The sequence below is a fragment of the Spodoptera frugiperda genome, chromosome 11 (genome assembly GCF_023101765.2).
Source record: "Spodoptera frugiperda isolate SF20-4 chromosome 11, AGI-APGP_CSIRO_Sfru_2.0, whole genome shotgun sequence".
NCBI lineage: Eukaryota > Metazoa > Arthropoda > Insecta > Lepidoptera > Noctuidae > Spodoptera > Spodoptera frugiperda.
In genome coordinates this window covers 3,183,661-3,204,436 of record NC_064222.1, presented here as the reverse complement: position 1 = coordinate 3,204,436, position 20,776 = coordinate 3,183,661, and the positions used below count along the sequence as shown (strand labels likewise).

The following is a 20,776-nucleotide window of genomic DNA, read 5'->3' as shown; positions in this document are numbered from 1 at the left end:
AGAAACTCGTGCCCCCTACGGCAGGTTTGTATTAGACGTGCAAATAAAATACTACATTATACCTACTTAGTCTATAATGATAACAATTGAAAATATTAAAATGCACGCGATAGATCCTAATTATCACATGTTTACCAGCTCATTTATACAATTATCATCAAAATAATTACATAATTTGTACAAACTAGATCAAAACAACACACGGTCAGGGTCGAAATTAAAATAACTCCGATTTGAACTCCAGTGCACACAAGCTAAACATTTGGCAATTAATAAAACGCACATTTTCTGATCTAACCTTAACCATGAATTGAAGGGTACACGAAAAGAAGGAGCTCATCGACAATTTTTCCATTTTGTATTAAACTTTACCAATGACCTTGTTTTTAAACGGCCAATCTAACTACGTTATCTTAAAAATGGAAAAAGGGGCTGATTCCACGTTAAGTCCATATAAAAATATCCAACATTAGAATAAAACGCGCTCATTTCATTTCAAACCAAATATAAAGGCGCTCATTGTCTATGAAACAATGTTAGAACGCGACCATTGCACCGGTTGTAATAAAGAACGCGCTCAATAGTGGCCATTTTGTTTATTTAATATGTTATATATTTAATATTTGATATATAATATATATTTAATATTTATTTATTTAATATTTGTTTTTATATTATATTGTGGCCATTTAATACTTTGTTTTATTTTACCTTATTATAAATCAATAACATTTTTTGTGATAACCATTTCAATAATATACAAAAAGGAGCTCATTGCGACAATGAACACCTTCTTTCCAGTTACATTTGGGACTTTGGCAATGAAAACTTAAAGTGTAATTTAATAACTAAGTTAATGTAAAAAATAAATATCAGCAATTGAGAAATATATGTGGGGTTCATTGTGTACATGATTAAATATGATATTCTATGTACTTTTTATGAGAAAATTGAGATTTTAGGTCTAATTACTTGATTACTCAAAACAATGAGAATGTTAATGAGCGCCTTCTTTTCCTGTGCCCTTCAATTGTAAATGTAAATAAATCAACGAATTAAAAAAGAAAATGACGCCTAAACTACGTAAAAAAATATTTTAGACAAAAAATAAATCTTCACTAAAAAAAAATTATGAGAAAACCAGTCACAACAACGTAAGCTAAGATATTACACAACATTTCGTACATTGAAAAATAATTACTAGAAAAAAACACCAAGAAAACGAAAAAAAAATCAGTAAAGAATAGCTACTCTTGCGCATCTTCATCATGCGGTATGCGTCCATCAGGTGTACTTGAACTGTAGTGAAAAGTTCACAGGCAGGAAGGGCAACGCCACAAAAGGTACTACTATATACTAAATAGAGACACAAGACGTAGGTACGTATTTTACGTTCGGAATAAAACAACGCGAGCACTTCCCTCGCGCAGCAGTGGTGCGCAAGGACCGCCGATCCTGCGTATGCGCCTCCCAACTTGTAACGATCGAGTTGCGCGCTAAATAGGACGCGCGCTGTGTTGTGACTGTATGTGTGCTGTGAAGTGTTTTTTTTTTTAATTTTGGAGTTATTAATTAGTTAAAGTAAGTTGATTTTCTTAGTTTGTTTCAATTAGGAATATTATAAATTTTGAAAATATATTTTCGTAATAAAATATTATAATAATGTAAGAAAGTTGCTATAAAGTAATTGATTAATTCATTTTCTTATTAATTAATTATCTAGATGTTAAAGAAAAGCACATTAATCTGCTAAATAAACGAAAAATCGTCCTTGTCACAAAACGGCATACTACTAAAATATTATAAAACTAGAAAAACTATAAAATATACATCTATCTTGAAATAATATATAACACAAAAGGGTCATCGTTACCAAAAAAAACTATAATGACAACAATCTGCAATAGAATAAAATCCAATAAATAATTACTATTGCATGCCATAGTTATTATTTTCCAACTAAACTAATTACGAATTCATAACACTGACCACAGACTATGAAAATTATTTCTAGATTATGATAAGTAAATCGGCGGGAAAACCAGACACAGATACCTAAGAAAACTGAAATAATGCATACAAAATAAGAAAAGATATTCAAACATAAATTATAAGTAAAAAAAAGAAATATTTACATTATTGTCTAACCTTTACCTTTATGAATTTATTAAACGACGACCTTTTAAACTTCTAAACTGTTTAGTGTAAAAAAATAACTCATTGCCTTTTTTTTCATTAATTAGTCACATTGACCCCGTGGGTTTTACAAAAGTGCTTTCCTCGCATCTCAGTAACTTCAAGCTAAACAATAAACTATTAAATATTAGTAATTGTAAAATATTTTTTTATTTACTAATCTTACGGTCATTATTGTGTTCTTAAAATTTTCAGTATACATATTTATAGACTCAAAAGTTAACAACTTACCAATAAAAAAAGTATATAAAATGCGTTTTTTTGTTTTTCGAGGTTACCATTTATTCAGTCAACTTTTATATTTCTTTTTCTTATGACTTGTAAAACTGATTAATAAGTTGCTACTTGCAAAGACAAATAATCACCTGTTTACTTGTAAAAATAAATAATCACATGAATATTTGAAGAACTGCTTTTTTGGAAATTTTCAAAAGACTATACCAATTTTCGAATGTCAAAATCAGGAATATTTAGCCTAAAATTTTATAAAACAAAGACAAACTCTATTAGGTATATCTTTTAAATGTCCCAAGGTGGTAATAAAAGTGCTTCATTCTAAACTGTTCAGTAATAGGATCCATACAATAATATATTTGGCAAACTATCAATCAGTAAAACCTTCTTACATTTCATTCTAGTTAAGTTGAAATTAAAAGTCAATCTATTAATTTCTATTACACCAACAAAAACATAGTAGTAACTCATTCAACTGCATTTATGAATGGGAAAGAGTGAGCATAGTTCAAAGACACAAACATGTATCAAAATACAACTTAGTTACACGTTCCGAACCAAACAAGTAATGACCAGCCGCCAAAACAAGGTCCAACGAAATCAGGAAATACTAAGACAGAAGACAGGTTGCCGCCTAATATTATCTTATTAAAATTACGTGTGCAGTAAAAAATGCTATTAAATGCTTTGCAACAGTTTCCTACTAAAATTTAATTTTACAGAAAACTTAACAAGCTAGACTATGAAGTAATTTAATATTATATTATGTATCTAAATAATATTAACATGTTGAATATGAATTTTGTGTTTGATTTATTATAATACCCGGATTTCACATACCATATCAGATGGGATATATTAAAGCACGTGCGAAAAAAATTCGCAACCTATAAATGCTTGCACTATTGGCGAAATAAATTATGACTCTCATATTATACGAAGCCCCATTTCAGTTCAATTATGCGGCCCATTTAAGGCAGGCCTAGAAAGGCATCTTAGTACTAATATGGATTGGGATAAATGAACTCAATTCAATTTCAGAGACTTTAAAAAAGTCAATAATATATTTTTATCGTTTAAAATAATCCTAAAATCAAATGTGATCAAATTGTGACGCCTTTTATCCCCGAAGAGATAAGCATAGGTACACATTACGGCACGTAATGCCACTGTACAATGTACAATTGTACACCCACTTTTCACCATTTGTGTATAAATCCCATATAATACAGAGTGAGCCTATTGCCATATACTGGGCTTGATTCCAGACTCCGTGCTACTAATGAGAAGTTTTCAAAAAACCAAAAATAATCTAGTAATACTATGCCCCTCCCGGTAATCGCACTCGAGACCACACCCGGCAGTTGCACTTAGGACCACTCGACCAACGAGGCAGAAACAGCCTTTTCAACACCACGTGTAAATTCCCCTCTCTAGCAGCAAATATTTTTTTCCGCAACTCATAATTATCTGTATAATATTATATTGCATAATGAAAAAATATTTGATTAGCATTAAGGCGCGCTAGAGTTCAAGAGTAGGGTCGTGATTCATTGCTGTAAAAGGTGTCGAGGCATTAATGACTGATAGGTTAGGCTTAGGTTACAGGTCAGGTAGAGCTATAAATATGAGAAGTCTATTATATTATTATCCTTTTGTTCTTACGTTATAACCTATCCCCAAATAACAACTATAAAACATTGTATCTCGAAAAGGTAAAATAAGAAAGTCTCTAAGTCGAAAAGAAAATATTGTACAGGCTTTTCGGGATGGGAAAATCTTCTATTTTTTTTTTTTTGAGATACAATAAAAAAGATTTAATCGCCATACTCATTCATTTAATGATTACTTAACTCAGTCCTTTGTAATTTTTTTCGATACAAAATCGTTACTAAGGAATAGTCTAAGTAATCATTAAATGTGTCTGATTTCGGCAGTAAGTATGTTAGGAATAAATAAGCCTACTAAATGCAAAACGTAGGTAATATAAAAATATCTACTTCAATAAATCTTCTATTCTATACACGTGTTTTTTTTTCGAAGTTGCGTAATAAATGCAAAATTTTTGATTAAAAATAGAACATATTTTGATAGTATTTTAAAGGTTAAAGCTTTTATATGTTCTCTTATGCTGATATATTGTATAATCTCCTTACAAACACGAGCCGCACCGTTCACAGAAATATATTTAAAAAAAAATGCGTTTTTATAAACTGGACGACAGAAATGATCGTTGATAAGCCTTGAAAAGATGAATGGAAGAAGCAGGAATTGTGAAGCTGATACGACTATTTCTAGAGAGTGAATTTCCGCACTTCGTGTCTTTCTGACATTTACTTTTAAAAACCTACGAAAATTTACAGAATACTATCAATCAACCCCCATTACCAATAAGATTTGTTACAAGAGATCTGTAAATGGTGTACGAAAGATTAATAGGTGCACTTCTTTCTACCTTTAATTAGGGAGATGAAAAGCATTCATTAAAAAATTATAATTATCTAATATTTCTCAAAAAAATTGTCACGATCGACCCTAAACTATTACATATTATGCAAATTCAAGTGTTACATCGTCTTAATAAAAACTCTAGCAAAAAATAAAATAAAAACAAAAGACAACAAATGTGGAACTTGTAATACATACCATACATAACCACAAAAAAGTCTGTAAAAAAGCGGTATCCTAGCGTGACGTCATTATATTCACATTAAACGTAACGCTTAGGTACAGTAATAAGATACACGACCGTGACCGTTCACAAGGTAACGTCATATGAACGATACGTGTTGTCAGTTAAAAAAATCGTAAAAAACTAAACTATTTTGACACATGCACAGATAGAACTAGGATGAGAGCTTATTGCAGTCACAATTTCTTTCTTTTTTACGGAATGCTCAATAGTCTAATCTCAAAGAATAGCAGAACTCAAGAGTAATCATGAACTGTCTTTGTTTTTCTTTAAGCTGCAGTATAAGACATCCTATTTATTTAAAACTTTATCGCACACTGTGAAATGGGCGGATTAAATGCCACGGGCATTCTCTGACAGTCAACCATTGGGTGGTGCAGAACGATGAAATAGTAGGAGCAAAGTTACAGAAGAGAAATCATCTTCTGCACCCGATATCTGGTATCGAAAATTAAAAAAAAATCATTGGGTAACGAACTACAATGGTTGGGCAGGGGTTAGGATCACACGTCTCACTTGCGTCATCTGGCGATCACAAAAACAAACACCGTCATTATAAATTACTCGCAAAATTGCATGTAAACGTTCTACTTGAAATAATACTTGACGTTGTTGAGATGCATGAACAAATGATACATAAGTACATCTGTTTTTATCGTTCACGGCTGTTATTCAAACATCTGATCAATTAAACTAATTAAGTAAAACCACGGAATTAATGCGTTCTACAAAAACAATTTCCTAGTTTTAAAGTTGTTTATTTTTACGCACACGGGTATTAGTCAAAAAACGACTATAAAACTATTGTGTAATAGTTATGTATTTTGTGTGTATTCATAAACGTAATATAAAACATCATATCCGTTATTATTTGAAGGGCAACAATATGATAAACATACACTCACTTTTAGCTGATATTTAATTCTTAAAAACAAGTATATTCTACATGTGATACAGAAACGTAATAAAACTATCCATACATGCAATCATAACCTCCCATGGGGGTAGACAGAGACAATAGACCGCCAAGTGATACAACCTTATACCTCTTTCGCCCCGAGCTGCGGACTACCTAGCGGGTTTACCGGGGCTCGGGCTCGAAAAGCAAGAGAAGTAAGCAGGAGGTTTTTAGTCAGTAAGAGTCTGACACAGGGCGGTAAAGTCATTGGACGTGTTTAAAATATGATTTATTCATGTAGATATTCGTCGGCAAATTACTTCCTCCAAGATTTCTTTGTAAAACTAAAACTAGTAGAAAAAAATCCCAAGCCGCCTCACTCCAAGATATGGTAATTTACTGACGCAAATGATGAGACACATAAATTTTATTGATATCTAAACCTGTCCAAATTATCACCGTTAGACATATGTATGTATCATGTATCACGTACGCAAAATGCAAACAGGTTGCCGCTACAAGCCTATAGCTTTTTTAGATTGACTAATGAGATTGTAAAATAAATTACATGATGACAAAAACCACAATCTTCAACTTCGGAGCAGAGATTAAAATAAGATTTTTTATGAAATAAGCCAGTAAACGAGCAGACGCATCACCTGATGGTAAGCAATCACCTCCGCTCACTTGAAACACCAGAGGCGTTACAAGTGCGTTACCGGCATTTTGAGGCCACTATGAATACGGCACCAAATTACTTTCTTCTCTCAGAAACAGTTATTAAAAGGGTTTCTGTATACAGTCCCCTGTCTCCGTACAATAACCACTTAAATTACGTATCTAAATCAATACCTGCTCTCTACCAAACTAAGTTTGTATGTATAAATCAGTAAAGGAAAAAATAATTCATTGAAGTGATTAGAATATCAATGTACAGTTTTCATATAACGTACCTATTACCGGTATTGACCGTGAATTGAACGGAAGGACCAGACGCAGATCACGAACAGTAACCTTCTAACCGTTTTAAAATAAATTGGGAAGCTTGAAAAACAGTATTTTCTTCAAAAATATTGTAGAGATAAACTTTGTCTCGATGTCAATTGCTGTGAGCATTTTTAACCTACAGATTAATTGATTCTGACTTAAAGCATCCTAAGCTTAATTTGAATAATTCTTTTGATGCATGATTGAAGAAAACATAGGGCAACGTCGGAAAACTACATGACAAAGATGATCTGATAATATTAACAAAAAACAAATAATAATATTACATAGATAAAGATGATTGATCATTATGATTAACGATCAACGTATAAACGTATTGAATGAAATAATTTATACCACAATTATTGAACATGTCGAAGAACTAATAACAGGTAACCTTGACTTCTAGTTTAGAAACAATTATAAATATAGAAGCTACGTAATATTGTAGTATTAGTAACATATTGGATAATATTTCTATGTAAAATCTGGTAGATAAGGGGTTGCATAGATTATTTTGCGCAATTAACAGAATATAACAAGGTCTTCGGCTTACAATCGGAAATGTCGTCACATTAAATTGCTGTTCACACATGTAAGTTTACTATTTAATCCAACATTTTGTGTACTGTATATATACAGGGTGTTCCTGAAGTCGATGTCCAAATGGCACTAGGTGATCGGCAAGATTCCAACAGTTATCAAAAAAATTAAAAAAAATCTAAGTCACACTGTTCAATTAGGAACCTTGTCGATCACCTGGTGTCATTTTGACGTCCACTTCAGGGACACCCTGTATAGACAAAGTATCCAATGATTAACTTTGTCCTTATCCAATCACAGTGACAATGTTCTTGCTATCGCGCAATAATTTAGTTTCATTATTTATTCAGATTCCGATGTTTTATTATTTACTGAACTGATTGATATCATTGAAATCTGTTAAATTTATTTTAAAAACCAGTGATATTTACTTTACTCCGCTAAATAAGTTAAATCCTGTAGCTATAATTGACAGTTGACACAAAAAAAAATCTGAGAAAATATTATTTTACAAGTAGGCATTGTATTTCTACACGAATTTTAAACTATCATACTAAAATCTTGCAAAAGTTATCATGTACGTACATCTAAATTTGTAATGAATAAAATAAAAATAAATTAATAAATAAAATTAAAAAAAATAATAACAATTATGATGTATTTAAGTTTTTGTGACCATATTAATTAGCATACAATTAACTCTTTGATCCTTGTAACTTTAAATAATTAAGCAATATTTCTTACTTAACATATATCTTATTGTATACAATAAGAAATATCACCTAGTATTCTTGAAAATTAAATTACTTGAATTACAATTTTCGAGTCAGAAACTAGCAGGAAAACGGGCCTGCAAGACTAGGACGATTTTATCAGAAACATGCGAAGGCCCGGTACTGGCCACTTTAAACGCCAAGTCACGCAAACGTTTATGTATTCTTTTGTTGTGGACGAGTATCGACAGCCTCGGTAATACTCCACACTCATTTATCCTCTGACAATAAAAACTATGTCTTAACACGCTGTTACGAAAGTCTGAAATCTTTCCTCTACAGTGTTAATATTTTTCATAGACTTATGCGTCTCGTCTGAATTCCTGGTAGTCGATATGATAAACCCTAGCTATCATATGAAAAAAGTCGTATTGCCAACATTGTGCTGTCAGTCAATTGTAACATACTCATTGTAATTTTCCAGATGAGGCATCTGCATTGGGCAACACACTTGGCGACGGCAACATGGGTGCTGTTCACCCTCCTGCTTCCATCAGACACGCAGCTCCTCAATCCCATCACATCGTTCATGAACTTCCTGAATGAAGGCACCAATCAACTGGACAACGAACCACCAGATCAAAATAGAATGTTGAGTGAATATGACTTTATCATTGTAGGAGCCGGTACGGCAGGATGCGTATTAGCAAACCGTCTGACTGAAATCCCTGAATGGAAAGTTTTACTCATTGAAGCAGGTAACAACGAAAATTATGTCATGGATATTCCAATCGTAGCCAACTATCTTCAATTCACATCGGCGAACTGGGGATATAAAACAATGCCCTCCAAAAAGTACTGTGCAGGCTTTGAGAATCAGCAGTGTAACTGGCCTCGAGGAAAGGTAGTCGGAGGCTCCAGTGTTCTAAATTACATGATTTACACACGAGGAGCTAAACCTGATTACGACAGCTGGGCAGCGATGGGTAACGAAGGCTGGAGTTGGGACGAAGTTCTCCCATATTTCAAGAAAATTGAAAACTTCAACATCCCGTCGTACGATGATCCAAAATATCACGGACGCGATGGTCATCTCAACGTCGAATACGCACCATTCCGAACAACCAAAGGGAAGGCCTGGGTCAAGGCAGCACAAGAAATGGGTTTCAAATATAGCGATTACAATGGAGCGGAACCTGCCGGCGTATCTTTCCTTCAACTATCAATGAAAAATGGAACTCGTCATAGTTCTAGCAGAGCTTATTTACACCCAGTCAATGGTCGCAATAATCTCCATGTGTCTAAAAGCAGCATGGTTACTAAGCTTATCTTTGACGAAACCAAAACTAGAGTAATTGGAGTCGAATTTGAAAAACAAAATGTGAAACATAAAATATTGGCAAAGAAAGAAGTTATTGTATCTGCTGGAGCTATTAATTCTCCTCAACTATTGATGCTGTCAGGTATCGGTCCAAGAAATCACTTGGAATCGTTAAGAATAAACGTTGTAAAAGATTTACCAGTAGGGTATAACCTAATGGATCACATAGCTGCCGGTGGAGTTCAATTCTTAGTTCGGCCGCAAAATCTTACGCTGTCTACTGAATACATATTAAATCATTTAGAACTAGTGTTCAAATGGATGAGATCACATAAAGGCCCACTGTCAATTCCTGGTGGTTGCGAAGCTCTTATATTCCTGGATTTAAAAGATAAATTCAACACAACAGGTTGGCCAGACATGGAACTGCTCTTCATTTCAGGAGGATTAAACTCAGACCCTCTATTACGACGTAATTTCGGCTTTGATAACCAAATTTATGATGCGACGTACGGTCCGTTAGGAAAGTCCGACGCCTTTATGGTCTTCCCGATGTTAATGCGACCCAAATCAAAAGGCAGAGTTATGCTACGAAGCAAAAACCCCAAAGCACACCCAGCCATAATTCCAAACTATTTTGAGTATGCAGAGGATTTACAGAAGATTGTAGAAGGAATTAAAGTAGCAGTGCAAATAGCAAGACAACCAGCTTTGAAGAAAATGGGTGCCAAATTATATGATGTTCCGATAGAGGAATGTTTACAATACGGCCCGTTCGGGAGCGATGAGTACTTCGCTTGCCAAGCACAAATGTTCACATTCACTATCTACCATCAGAGTGGCACTTGTAAGATGGGAGTGGAGAGTGATCCTTCAGCGGTGGTCAGTCCGAGATTAAAGGTCCATGGTATTGAGGGTCTCAGAGTGATAGACGCAAGTGTTATGCCTGAGATAGTGTCCAGTCATACCAACGCGCCTACGTATATGATTTCCGAAAAGGGAGCGGACATGATAAAACAGGATTATGGTAAATTGAGGTAGAACTAATTATACACGGTCATTTAATTTTATAAAGCACATCTGTGATGTTATTTTAGTACATAAACTTAGTGTTTATAATAACTTATGTATACCCTTCTGACATGAAAAGGGAATGATAACAGTGACCATAAAATTGTATTTATTTAATGTATAACAACAATATTTTAACAGGCATGTATAATATATACAGATACATAGATTATATGTTTTGAGTCTTTGTCAGTAGGGTAGTTTTCTCTGATTGGTTTTATACAATACCACAGAAAGACTTATTAAGGGTGAATTAATTCCCAGGTGAAAGACCACTACTTGAGTCGAAAACACCGGAATAATAATCCAATATTTTATGTAAATTGGGCAAAATGAATCCAAAATATGGGACCAACTAAGCCAATTACCCTATTGACGACGAGTAACTTATTTAAATATCTATTTTTTGAGCCAGATAAAAAACACGTAACCTCTAAGTTAATCAAGTGAATAGAAAAATCAATGTTCTCTATATGATTGACATTCAATAACTTATGGTCAATGCCATCGACTTTTTTATTCCCTAGATTTTACTGGAGTTTATGTTTTTTGTATAAAGGGACTATAGTGCAAATTAATTAGTTAATATTATACATTGAAATTATATATTGAAATTAAAAATGTTATATGACAAACCCAGTTTGCATGAAACTGTGTAATTAGCATTTAGGTATTGGGGTTATTTTAGAAACTTTTGTTATTTAATTAGAGGTTGGTAGTAAACTAATGTATTAAATACCCAATGAAACAATATTATAAGTATTTTATAGTTTTAAGTACACTATATATATCTGAGTATATCCTCTTTGATTGGCATTCGCAAACAAACACAAATATTCTAAGCAAAATCTGTACAAACGCCGGTCTCCGTGATCCAGAGGCGTTTAAAGTGTTAATTATTTACAAAACTACATTTTTTTAATTTAAAATATTGTGTAGAACTGTGTAAAATCAAGTACAATAAAATAATATTAAGAAACTACTTAACCACCACATATATGCGGGTAAGCAAATAGTTTTAAATGAATCAAAGCCATTTATTTAATTTTATTTATGTATCATGTACCAAACCAAAATATTGCTCTCAGTCTACTATTAAAGAGTATTATTATTATTTTTCAACATTATTTTTATTTGTGTTTAACGTATAATGCAACTGGAACCTCAATGTGAATTACTAAATTATGTTTATAAAACATAATTTTACAATTGTAATATTAGTAAATTCATTAAAGAAATATGAAAAAAACGTCCTGTGTTTGATCTAATGTAACGCAATACTACGCTACATAAAGAGGAAACAGTATTTTCAAAGAAGCTGTAATCGTAGAGGTCAGTTTATACAAAAAATACATAACACAAAAGTCCACAACATAATAATATACTTTGTAGCACCCGTTTTTCACCACTAATGGTAAGTATGTATCACAAGAAATATAGAGTGGTTTTATTACCATACATACAACGCGCACAATTTCAGACTTCATGTTATTAATATTTTTTTTCGCAAAATCCAATATAATTTTGTGCTAAAAGTGAGCTAGTTGTTGTTACCTGTGTAAATATGGTGAGCCTTTTGCTTTTTTGTGGGCAATTCGACTCGGTGCTAAAGAACATATTCGAAATTATAGGAACTTTCATACACAACCACTACACTTAAACTAGTTATCAAGTATTTAGGTAAACACCTAATTAATTAATAATCATATAAAACTAACATTCTTTAGGAACAATAACTAAACTGTTTATTTACCTGTATATTTAAACACAATTGCAATTACACTTAAAATTAAAAATATTACGCAATATTACGACAAACGCTAACAATTTATGACGTACAATCCACAATGGATGCATCCAATTAGAAAATTCCGTGCAATAGATAACTTATTAGTTTTTTTAACACAAATTACTTTTTAATTGGAGATTTATTTATGAATGGACATTACGTCACATAATACTTAATTAATTTAAACAATTCACTGATGGCTAGTATCGAATCTATTTAGTTGTCATTTGGTAACAGTGATGAAAGGTTTTTGTGGCTATTGGATACAAGAAATGTGTGAATTAAATTAATTTTACAAAACAATTCGGATAATAGAGTGATATATCTTCTGATGTAGAAAAGCGTTCCTGTTTGGAGATCTTTATTTCATAAATGGCAAGGTAATTATTACTTTTTCTTCTTACACAATTATATAAATTATTTACCGATCAAAGACGTAATTTATGTTTCCTTATATTTGGTGTGTTCAAAAACTAGAGTATAATATTTTCTACTGGTCTTTCAAAATATTACCCACAGATAGAAACCAAACACATTGCAAAAACAAAGAAATATTGGTAACTTTTACTACACATCATGTGGTAATTTTGTTATTAAAGCAAATAGTATCTATAATGTAATTTTAAATAATTTCAGATGCACCATCACCACAGGGTACCAATTTTATCAATATCTTGGATGTTGCTCACATTTCTACTACCAATCTACACAAAATACACAAGCCCTTTATCATCTATCATGAATTTTATGCAAGACGAAGCCGACCAGTTAGAAAATGAACCGCCCGACGAAATCAACTTATTGCCTGCTTATGACTTCATTATTGTTGGGGCCGGCTCAGCAGGTTGCGTGCTAGCAAATAGGCTAACAGAAATCCATGACTGGAAAGTATTGCTTATCGAAGCAGGGAAGAACGAAAACTACGTGATGGACGTACCCATTCTAGCAGGATATCTGCAGTTTACGTCTGCAAACTGGGGTTATAAGACGATGCCCTCAAACAAGTACTGTGTAGGTTTCGAAAATCAACAATGTAACTGGCCTCGTGGCAAAGTAATGGGAGGTTCAAGTGTACTAAATTACATGATATACACTAGAGGCACCAGACCAGATTATGATAACTGGGAAGCTATGGGCAACGAAGGATGGGGATGGGACGATGTACTGCCATACTTCAAGAAAATAGAAAACTACAACATACCATCGTTTGACAACTCAGAATATCATGGGCATGATGGCTTTGTTAATGTTGAATATGCTCCCTTCCGCACAAGCAAAGGCAAAGCATGGGTCACAGCAGCACAAGAAATGGGATTTAAATATGGAGATCATAATGGAGCAGAACCTGCTGGAGTGTCTTTTCTTCAATTATCAATGAAAAATGGGACTCGCCATAGTTCCAGCAAAGCTTACTTACATCCAATAAATGGAAGGAGTAATCTACATGTCTCTAAAGGCAGTTTGGTTACTAAGCTTATATTTGATGAAACTAGAACTAAAGTGATCGGAGTGAAATTACTAAAACAAGATAGGAAATATAAAATACTCGCAAGGAAAGAAGTGTTATTATCAGCTGGAACTATTAACTCACCACAATTATTGATGTTATCCGGTATCGGACCGAGAAGTCATTTGGAGACAATGAAGATAAATGTTGTGAAAGACTTGCCTGTCGGATACAATTTAATGGACCATATAGCTGCAGGCGGTGTACAGTTTACAGTGCAAAAGCAAAATTCAAGTTTTTCATCTGCATCCATATTGAACAATGTAGACTTAATGCTCGAGTGGATGTCATCACATACAGGACCCGTATCTGTCCCTGGGGGATGCGAGAGCCTTATCTTTATGAATTTAAACGATAAGTTTAATCCTAGAGCGTGGCCAGACATGGAGCTACTCTTCATTGCTGGTGGATTGAATTCAGATCCGCTATTACGAAAGAATTTTGGATTTGATGAACAAATATTTTCTAAAACATACGGACCTCTAGGTGACACAGACACTTTCATGATTTTCCCCATGCTATTGCGTCCCAAATCAAAAGGACGAATAAAGCTTAAAAGTAAAAATCCTAAAGAGTATCCTTTACTGATTCCAAATTACTTTGACTACGCCGAAGATTTGAAGAAAATTGTAGAAGGTATAAAAGTGGCAATAGAAATATCAAAGCAGCCGGCTATGAGAAAAATTGGTGCTAAAGTATATGATGTACCCATTCAAGATTGTTTGAAATATGGACCGTTTGGGAGTGATGCTTACTTCGCTTGTCAAGCACAGATGTTTACCTTCACTATCTACCATCAGAGTGGTACTTGCAAAATGGGGGTAGAGGATGATCCGTCAGCAGTGGTAAGTCCGAGACTAAAGGTCCATGGCATTGAGGGTCTAAGGGTGATAGATGCGAGTATAATGCCGGAGATAGTGTCCAGTCATACCAATGCACCTGTTTATATGATCGCTGAAAAAGGAGCTGACATGATCAAGGAAGACTGGGGCAAATTATGACAGTTTCTATAGATTTTTGTACCGAGACGTGTACAGCATTAGCTGATAATTGAAATCTGTGATATTTTGGACACTCAAAGACTTTTAGTGTCTTGTGTGTATTGTTGTTTAATAAATAAGTTAATACCAATAAATGTTCCTTATTTTGTGTTCTTTTGGTACCATGTAATTCCTAATGCCTAAAAACAGTTTAAAGACATAAAGTTTTATGTAAGAAGGTATTATTTCTTAGGGGGTATTTAATAACCTATCCGTCATACTCAGAGTCGTTTAATGATTACTTAACCCTGTCCTTAGCAATCGTTTTCGGAAAACAATCGTTATTAAGGTAATGTAAAATAGTTTAAGTAATCATAAACGTCTCTGAGTACGGCCATAAGTCTTGAAATTATGTGTTTTAGTGCTCCCGAACGCCAACTATAAATATAAACGCCTGTCCGAATATAGTAGCAATATTACCACAATGAAATTGTTGCTGTACGGAATCATGAATTGAAGCAAGACCCTCTCTGTATGGAGCCTTGTATAATGTTTGAATTCTTGGAATGAACAAATGAGTAATAAAATGTACTTCTTGAAGAGCAACATTCATCTCTATTATTTATTATTTTGAAGAGGATAAGATGAGAAATAAATAATTATGATAAGACCATATTCTGTAGATACCTACTAGTGTGAGCTTATGTTAATGCTAAAAAAATCCAGAATCGACCTAAATACTAATAAATAATGTAAACACTCACCTATACATCAATATTAGGCATTAGAACGTTAGGCATTGGAACAGTAAAACTTGTCTCAACATACTAAAATCAATAAACAATATGGAATATATACTTCGACGCCTAGTCATTCTACTTTAGCAAAGAAACAGCTCTACTACCTGTCGCTACAATATTTTTCACCGAATGTAGGCAAGTTACTTCCATAGAACGTTCACGTTTAAAACAAAATATTATATTATTAGAACTTATGACGGGATATTTCGGCGCTGTTGAAAGCGCCATGATCACGAATGAACTCTGATGAAGTTCATCCGTGATATCCCGTGATAAGTTCTAATAATAGTGTTAGTGACCATGTCAGTTTAAAAACTTATATAAGTTTTTTCAAAAATATTAATTGAAAATGAGCGGATTCGCATGTGAAGTAAGAGACACTATGTTACGTAGCGCTGAATTCTACGCAAAATGCAAGCATGCGTTTATAAATTCCCAATCGTCGTGCAATCGTCAATTGACGAATGCGTACATGAAGTGCGAATACGTGGTCAATAGACCTTAATAAATAAAACATGTACCCATTAATATACGGTAGGTAGGTATTATCGTAAAAAGTAAGTAAAATTTTACTCTACAAAGTTAAAGTGAGTAATGCGGTCGACCTCTCCGAGCGACCTTTAAATTAATAAAACAAACATTTGAATTAAAAAACTCATTAATCGTTCAACTTCATTCATTATTTGTCCTTCTACGTACCTACATTACATACTACTATTTCCACGTGATAGCACATAAAAATATACTATCAAAAACAAACAACCTCGCTTTAATGATACGAACACAAGCACGTTAAGCTATACGAATCTGTTACATTATGTTCTGAACGTTATTGAACTGTAATAAAGTATAAAATCCATTAAAGATATTTGACTAGTACAGCTTGATGTGATCTGTATGATAATAAATACATATCTAATTTAATAGTAAGATATGTATTCATTTACATTATTCATAACGCCTGGTTTTCTTCGAAGGTAGGCCAAGCCTATTTTGTTACAAGAACGGAGAATGTTAATATTACGTAAATGAAAAAAATACCTACACATTCTTATATTTAAATAGCTTTAAAACATTATTAAGTGATAACCTACTACTTAGTTATAAGTATTAAAAAATAAAATATTTGAGACGTTGTACTATGTCACAGGACAACGTTAATTTTGTATGAGAAATTCAAGTGATCAAAACTTTTGATGCATATAATTTGGTCAGTTTTGATTGTACGATAAAAATAAGTATACAGATCAATTCGTTACATCGAGGGCTTCATAGTTACACATATCTAAAAACATTAACATTAGATAACAGCTCGATAAAAGTACAACAAAAAAGAACTTATAGTATCATTACAATCCGATGATTTATTTCAAAAACTTTGAACTTGAACTGAAAAGAGAAAGTAAATTTTGTTTTCCTTTTTCAAGAGTTTGTTTACATATTTACTCGTGCTGCTCACTCCGCAGAACTGTTCAAATGACAATACCTGTAACAAAAAGAAATTATCATTAGTATGTAATACGAACTTCTGTTACTAAAGAGAGGAGTGAAATTGTTTTATTTTCCTTTTTTTTATTTAAGTTAAATTCACACGGGTAACTAAAGGACTACATTTGACAGATACACAGTATCAGCAGCAGCCCTATATTCCATCTGCCATCAACATAGAGATTACAAACCAGGTAGAGGTGGCCCAAAAGCCTATTGTCCAGCAGTATAATCTACAGCTACTATTCTTTTCTAACAATACAATAAATGTTTAGTTTTTATTCCGCTTGTAGATGTATTTTCAGCAAGCGGTGTGCACCACCTCTCTCGGCGGTTCAGAGACTGTGGCAGTCACCTAGTCAGCAACTCCTGAAGATGCTTCGTGGAGGAGTAAAACATATGTCGAGTGTTTTGTTGCTTGTCGTGTGTGTGTTTTTATGTTGCATCTCTGCTGCGTGTGTATTTAGTGGCGGGAAGGTGGTATTGCACACCACATGCTGAAAATACATCTACAATAAAAACTAGTGTAGCATGGATTTCCGCCAAGTAACGCCTTACTCTACTACTCTATACGTTATAAGGGCTCTTTTTCTTACACTGTCTAACTTGAACATCGCGCGAGTTCCTCTAGCGGCCACTAGACCCATTATTATGACGTACTTATTGCTCCAATAACTCAACACAATGTCAAACAATCGGATTATAATCACAAAGTATGTGGTTTCTTATTACAACATACATTACCTACATACAATGATCTCTGCCGTCCCAAGGTTAAAATTTATAACACTTTCTATTTGTTCAGTGCTACTGTACAAAAATATAACATAGCGAGACTTATAAGGTAACATTGATAGATACTTATGAGAAGTTATGTCAATAATATCAGCGCAGCACGAGTTTGAAGAAGAATTTTAGGCAGTAAGATTCTAACATTCCCTCACGCGAGGGAGTCATTTGAACATTATTTACTAAAAAAAGCTATAAGATTTTACTGCAGTTTCTGTACAACGTATCCCAGGTTTTTTTCTAAATCTCCGGCCGAACTTACACGTCATTTAGTAAGATCACTCCTATAGCTTTTGGAACTGAATTTCAGGAAATTCTCAAGTCTCGAATTTATAGTTCTTTTTTTTTTTTTTTACATTTAATGGGTCGACGTTTGACCGCTATCTCATCTGATAGTAAGTGATGATGCGGCCTACGGTGGAGCACGTCTGCCCATAAGCAACCTATTCACTCGGGCCTTGAAGACACCCAGGTTATACCCATCAGGAAACACAGACTCCGGCAAGGAGTTCCACTCCCTAGCAGTTCGCACAAGGAAGCTTGAAGCGAAGCGCTTCGTGCGAGTTGGTGGGATATCTACCATGAAGCGGTGACGCCTCGCCGATTGTCTTGTGGTTCGATGATGAAAAGGACTAGGGGGAATCAAGTTGTGCAATTCCCCCGCACACTCTCCGAAATGTATCCGGTAAAAAACGGAAAGGCTTGCGACCTTGCGCCTGTGTTCAAGGCTTTGAAGCCGGGCCTCCACAAGCGCATCATCGTTGATGAGCTTCTTGGCACGCCTTTCAATGTGTTCGAGCGCATCTAGCTGGCATTTAGCCGAGCCGTCCCAAAGGTGAGAACAGTACTCCATACATGACCGAACCTGCGCTTGGTACAGGCTCAGCAGTTGTTTCGGTGTGAAGTACCGTCTCACCTTCGAGAGGATACCCAACTTCCTACCAGCCAGATGCGCCTTCGACTCTATATAAGAGCCGAAGTTTAGCGTTGGCGATAGAGTTACGCCAAGAAGCTCTAGATGATCCGATATTGGAACGGACACATTCCGGAAAGTAGGAGCCAGCGGAAATTGACTCCGTTTGGCAGAGAATAGACACGCCTGGGTTTTGGTAGCGTTGAACTTGACCAAGTTGGCGTCACCCCAATCGGAGACCGCCTTCAAGGACGAGTTCAACCGTTCGACCATGGATTCTCTTAGAGACTGGATCTGTGTTCCGCTAGTCCGCGCATCGGACACATACCTTTCAACAACTGTGCTGTCATCTGCATACCCAAAGATACCGGGCTTAAGCAGGTCGTTGATGTGCAGCAAAAAGAGCGTTGCTGAAAGTACTGACCCCTGAGGGACTCCGGCGTTGATACCAAATTGGTCAGACGAGCAGCCATCGATGACTACTCGAATTGACCGATCCCTCAGGAAGTCTGCAATCCATCTGCACAGATCAGCGGGAAGTCCATATGCAGGAAGCTTGCCGATAAGGCTGTCGTGCCAAACCCTGTCAAAGGCCTTCGATATATCGAGAGAGACCGCTATTGCCTCCCCGTGCTTCTCGATGGCCTCGTTCCAAATGTGGGTGGCATACGCAAGAAGGTCCCCAGTGGATCGGTTGCGGCGAAACCCATACTGCTGATCGCTGAGGAGGTCGTTACCTTCAAGGTATGCCAGGAGCCTGTTGTTGAGTACACGTTCCATACTCTTACAGAGTATGGACGTGACCGAGATTGGTCGGTAATTGTTAGGGTCGGCACGACTACCTTTTTTGGGCACAGGCTGCACGTTGGCCAGCTTCCATGCAACCGGCACTTGACCAGTCTCCAAGGAAAGTCGAAACAGGCGTGTCAGGATTGGAGACAACTCAGGCGCACAGGTTTTTAAAACCACGGCCGGGATTCCGTCGGGGCCACTGGCCTTGTTCACGTCGAGATTACGCAACGTCTTATACACCTCCTTCTGTCGGATGCGAATTTTCGACATTTTCGTCTCGCATACGTTATTTAGAGAAGGAGGTATAGCGCCACCAGTATCAAGACGTGAAGATTCCGCAAATAGAGAAGCAAACAGGTTTGCCTTCTCTACCGCGGTGTGTGCCAGCGTCCCGTTAGGCCCCAGGAGAGGTGGGAGTGAAGGGCGGCAGAAGTTCGATTCAACCGCCTTGGCCAGGGACCAGAATGCTTTACTACCCGCTGGGTAAGAAGCCAGTTTGTTCCCTATTCGGCCAATGTGGTTGAACCGGGCCATCCGTAATGCCTTTTTGCATGACTTGGCAGCCCTGTTATAGGCTCTCTTCCTCTGAAGAGTGTCGTCGCTTTCGCGCTTCAGCACGTCTGCAGTCGGCATCGAACCATGGACGAGTCCCACCGAAAGATGTCGCGTCAGAGAATGGAATGTAGTATTCCATGCCCTGACGCAACACCCCTGTTATGGCATCCGCACAAGCTGACGGGTCTTCAGTAGAGAAGCAGACAGGCCGCCAAGGATAGGATGCAAAAAAGGATCGCATCCCATCCCAATCTGCTGACTTGTACCGCCACATCCGCCGAGATCCTCTGGGACAAGGATCCGGTGGGGAGTACGTGGATACGGATTTCACCAGACAGTGGTCAGAGCTACCCAAGGGTGAAGATACTGACACCGAGTAGCTGTCTGGATCAGTTGTCAGCAGAAGGTCTAGGCAGTTGGCAGTGTGCGAGTCGACATCGGTCACCCTTGTGGCCTCCTGGACCAGCTGGGTCAGGCCAAGCGTTAGCGCAAGCTTACGCATTTCCCT

The 20,776-nt window shown here is 35.6% G+C and overlaps 3 protein-coding genes across 4 annotated transcripts in view; 2 read left to right on the top strand and 1 right to left on the bottom strand.

The window, feature by feature from the left end:
* Window positions 1–20,776, bottom strand: part of LOC118274661 (flotillin-2) — a 287,597-nt gene that overhangs the window by 231,004 nt on the left and 35,817 nt on the right. The window lies entirely within an intron of this gene.
* On the top strand, window positions 1,391–11,904 carry LOC118274654 (glucose dehydrogenase [FAD, quinone]-like). The gene is made up of 2 exons (XM_035592295.2): window positions 1,391–1,581; window positions 8,748–11,904. Exon 2 carries the CDS (start codon window positions 8,748–8,750, stop codon window positions 10,623–10,625), a length of 1,878 nt encoding a protein of 625 aa, XP_035448188.1. The 5' UTR covers window positions 1,391–1,581; the 3' UTR covers window positions 10,626–11,904.
* On the top strand, window positions 12,966–15,089 carry LOC118274657 (glucose dehydrogenase [FAD, quinone]). The gene has a single exon (XM_035592298.2). The coding sequence runs from the start codon at window positions 13,081–13,083 to the stop codon at window positions 14,950–14,952; it is 1,872 nt and encodes a 623-aa protein (XP_035448191.2). The 5' UTR covers window positions 12,966–13,080; the 3' UTR covers window positions 14,953–15,089.

What these genes read in the sequence shown, in the direction of transcription:
- LOC118274654 (XM_035592295.2), top strand. Translation starts at nt 8,748, where the DNA reads ATGAGGCATCTGCATTGGGCAACACACTTGGCGACGGCAACATGGGTG.
- LOC118274657 (XM_035592298.2), top strand. Translation starts at nt 13,081, where the DNA reads ATGCACCATCACCACAGGGTACCAATTTTATCAATATCTTGGATGTTG.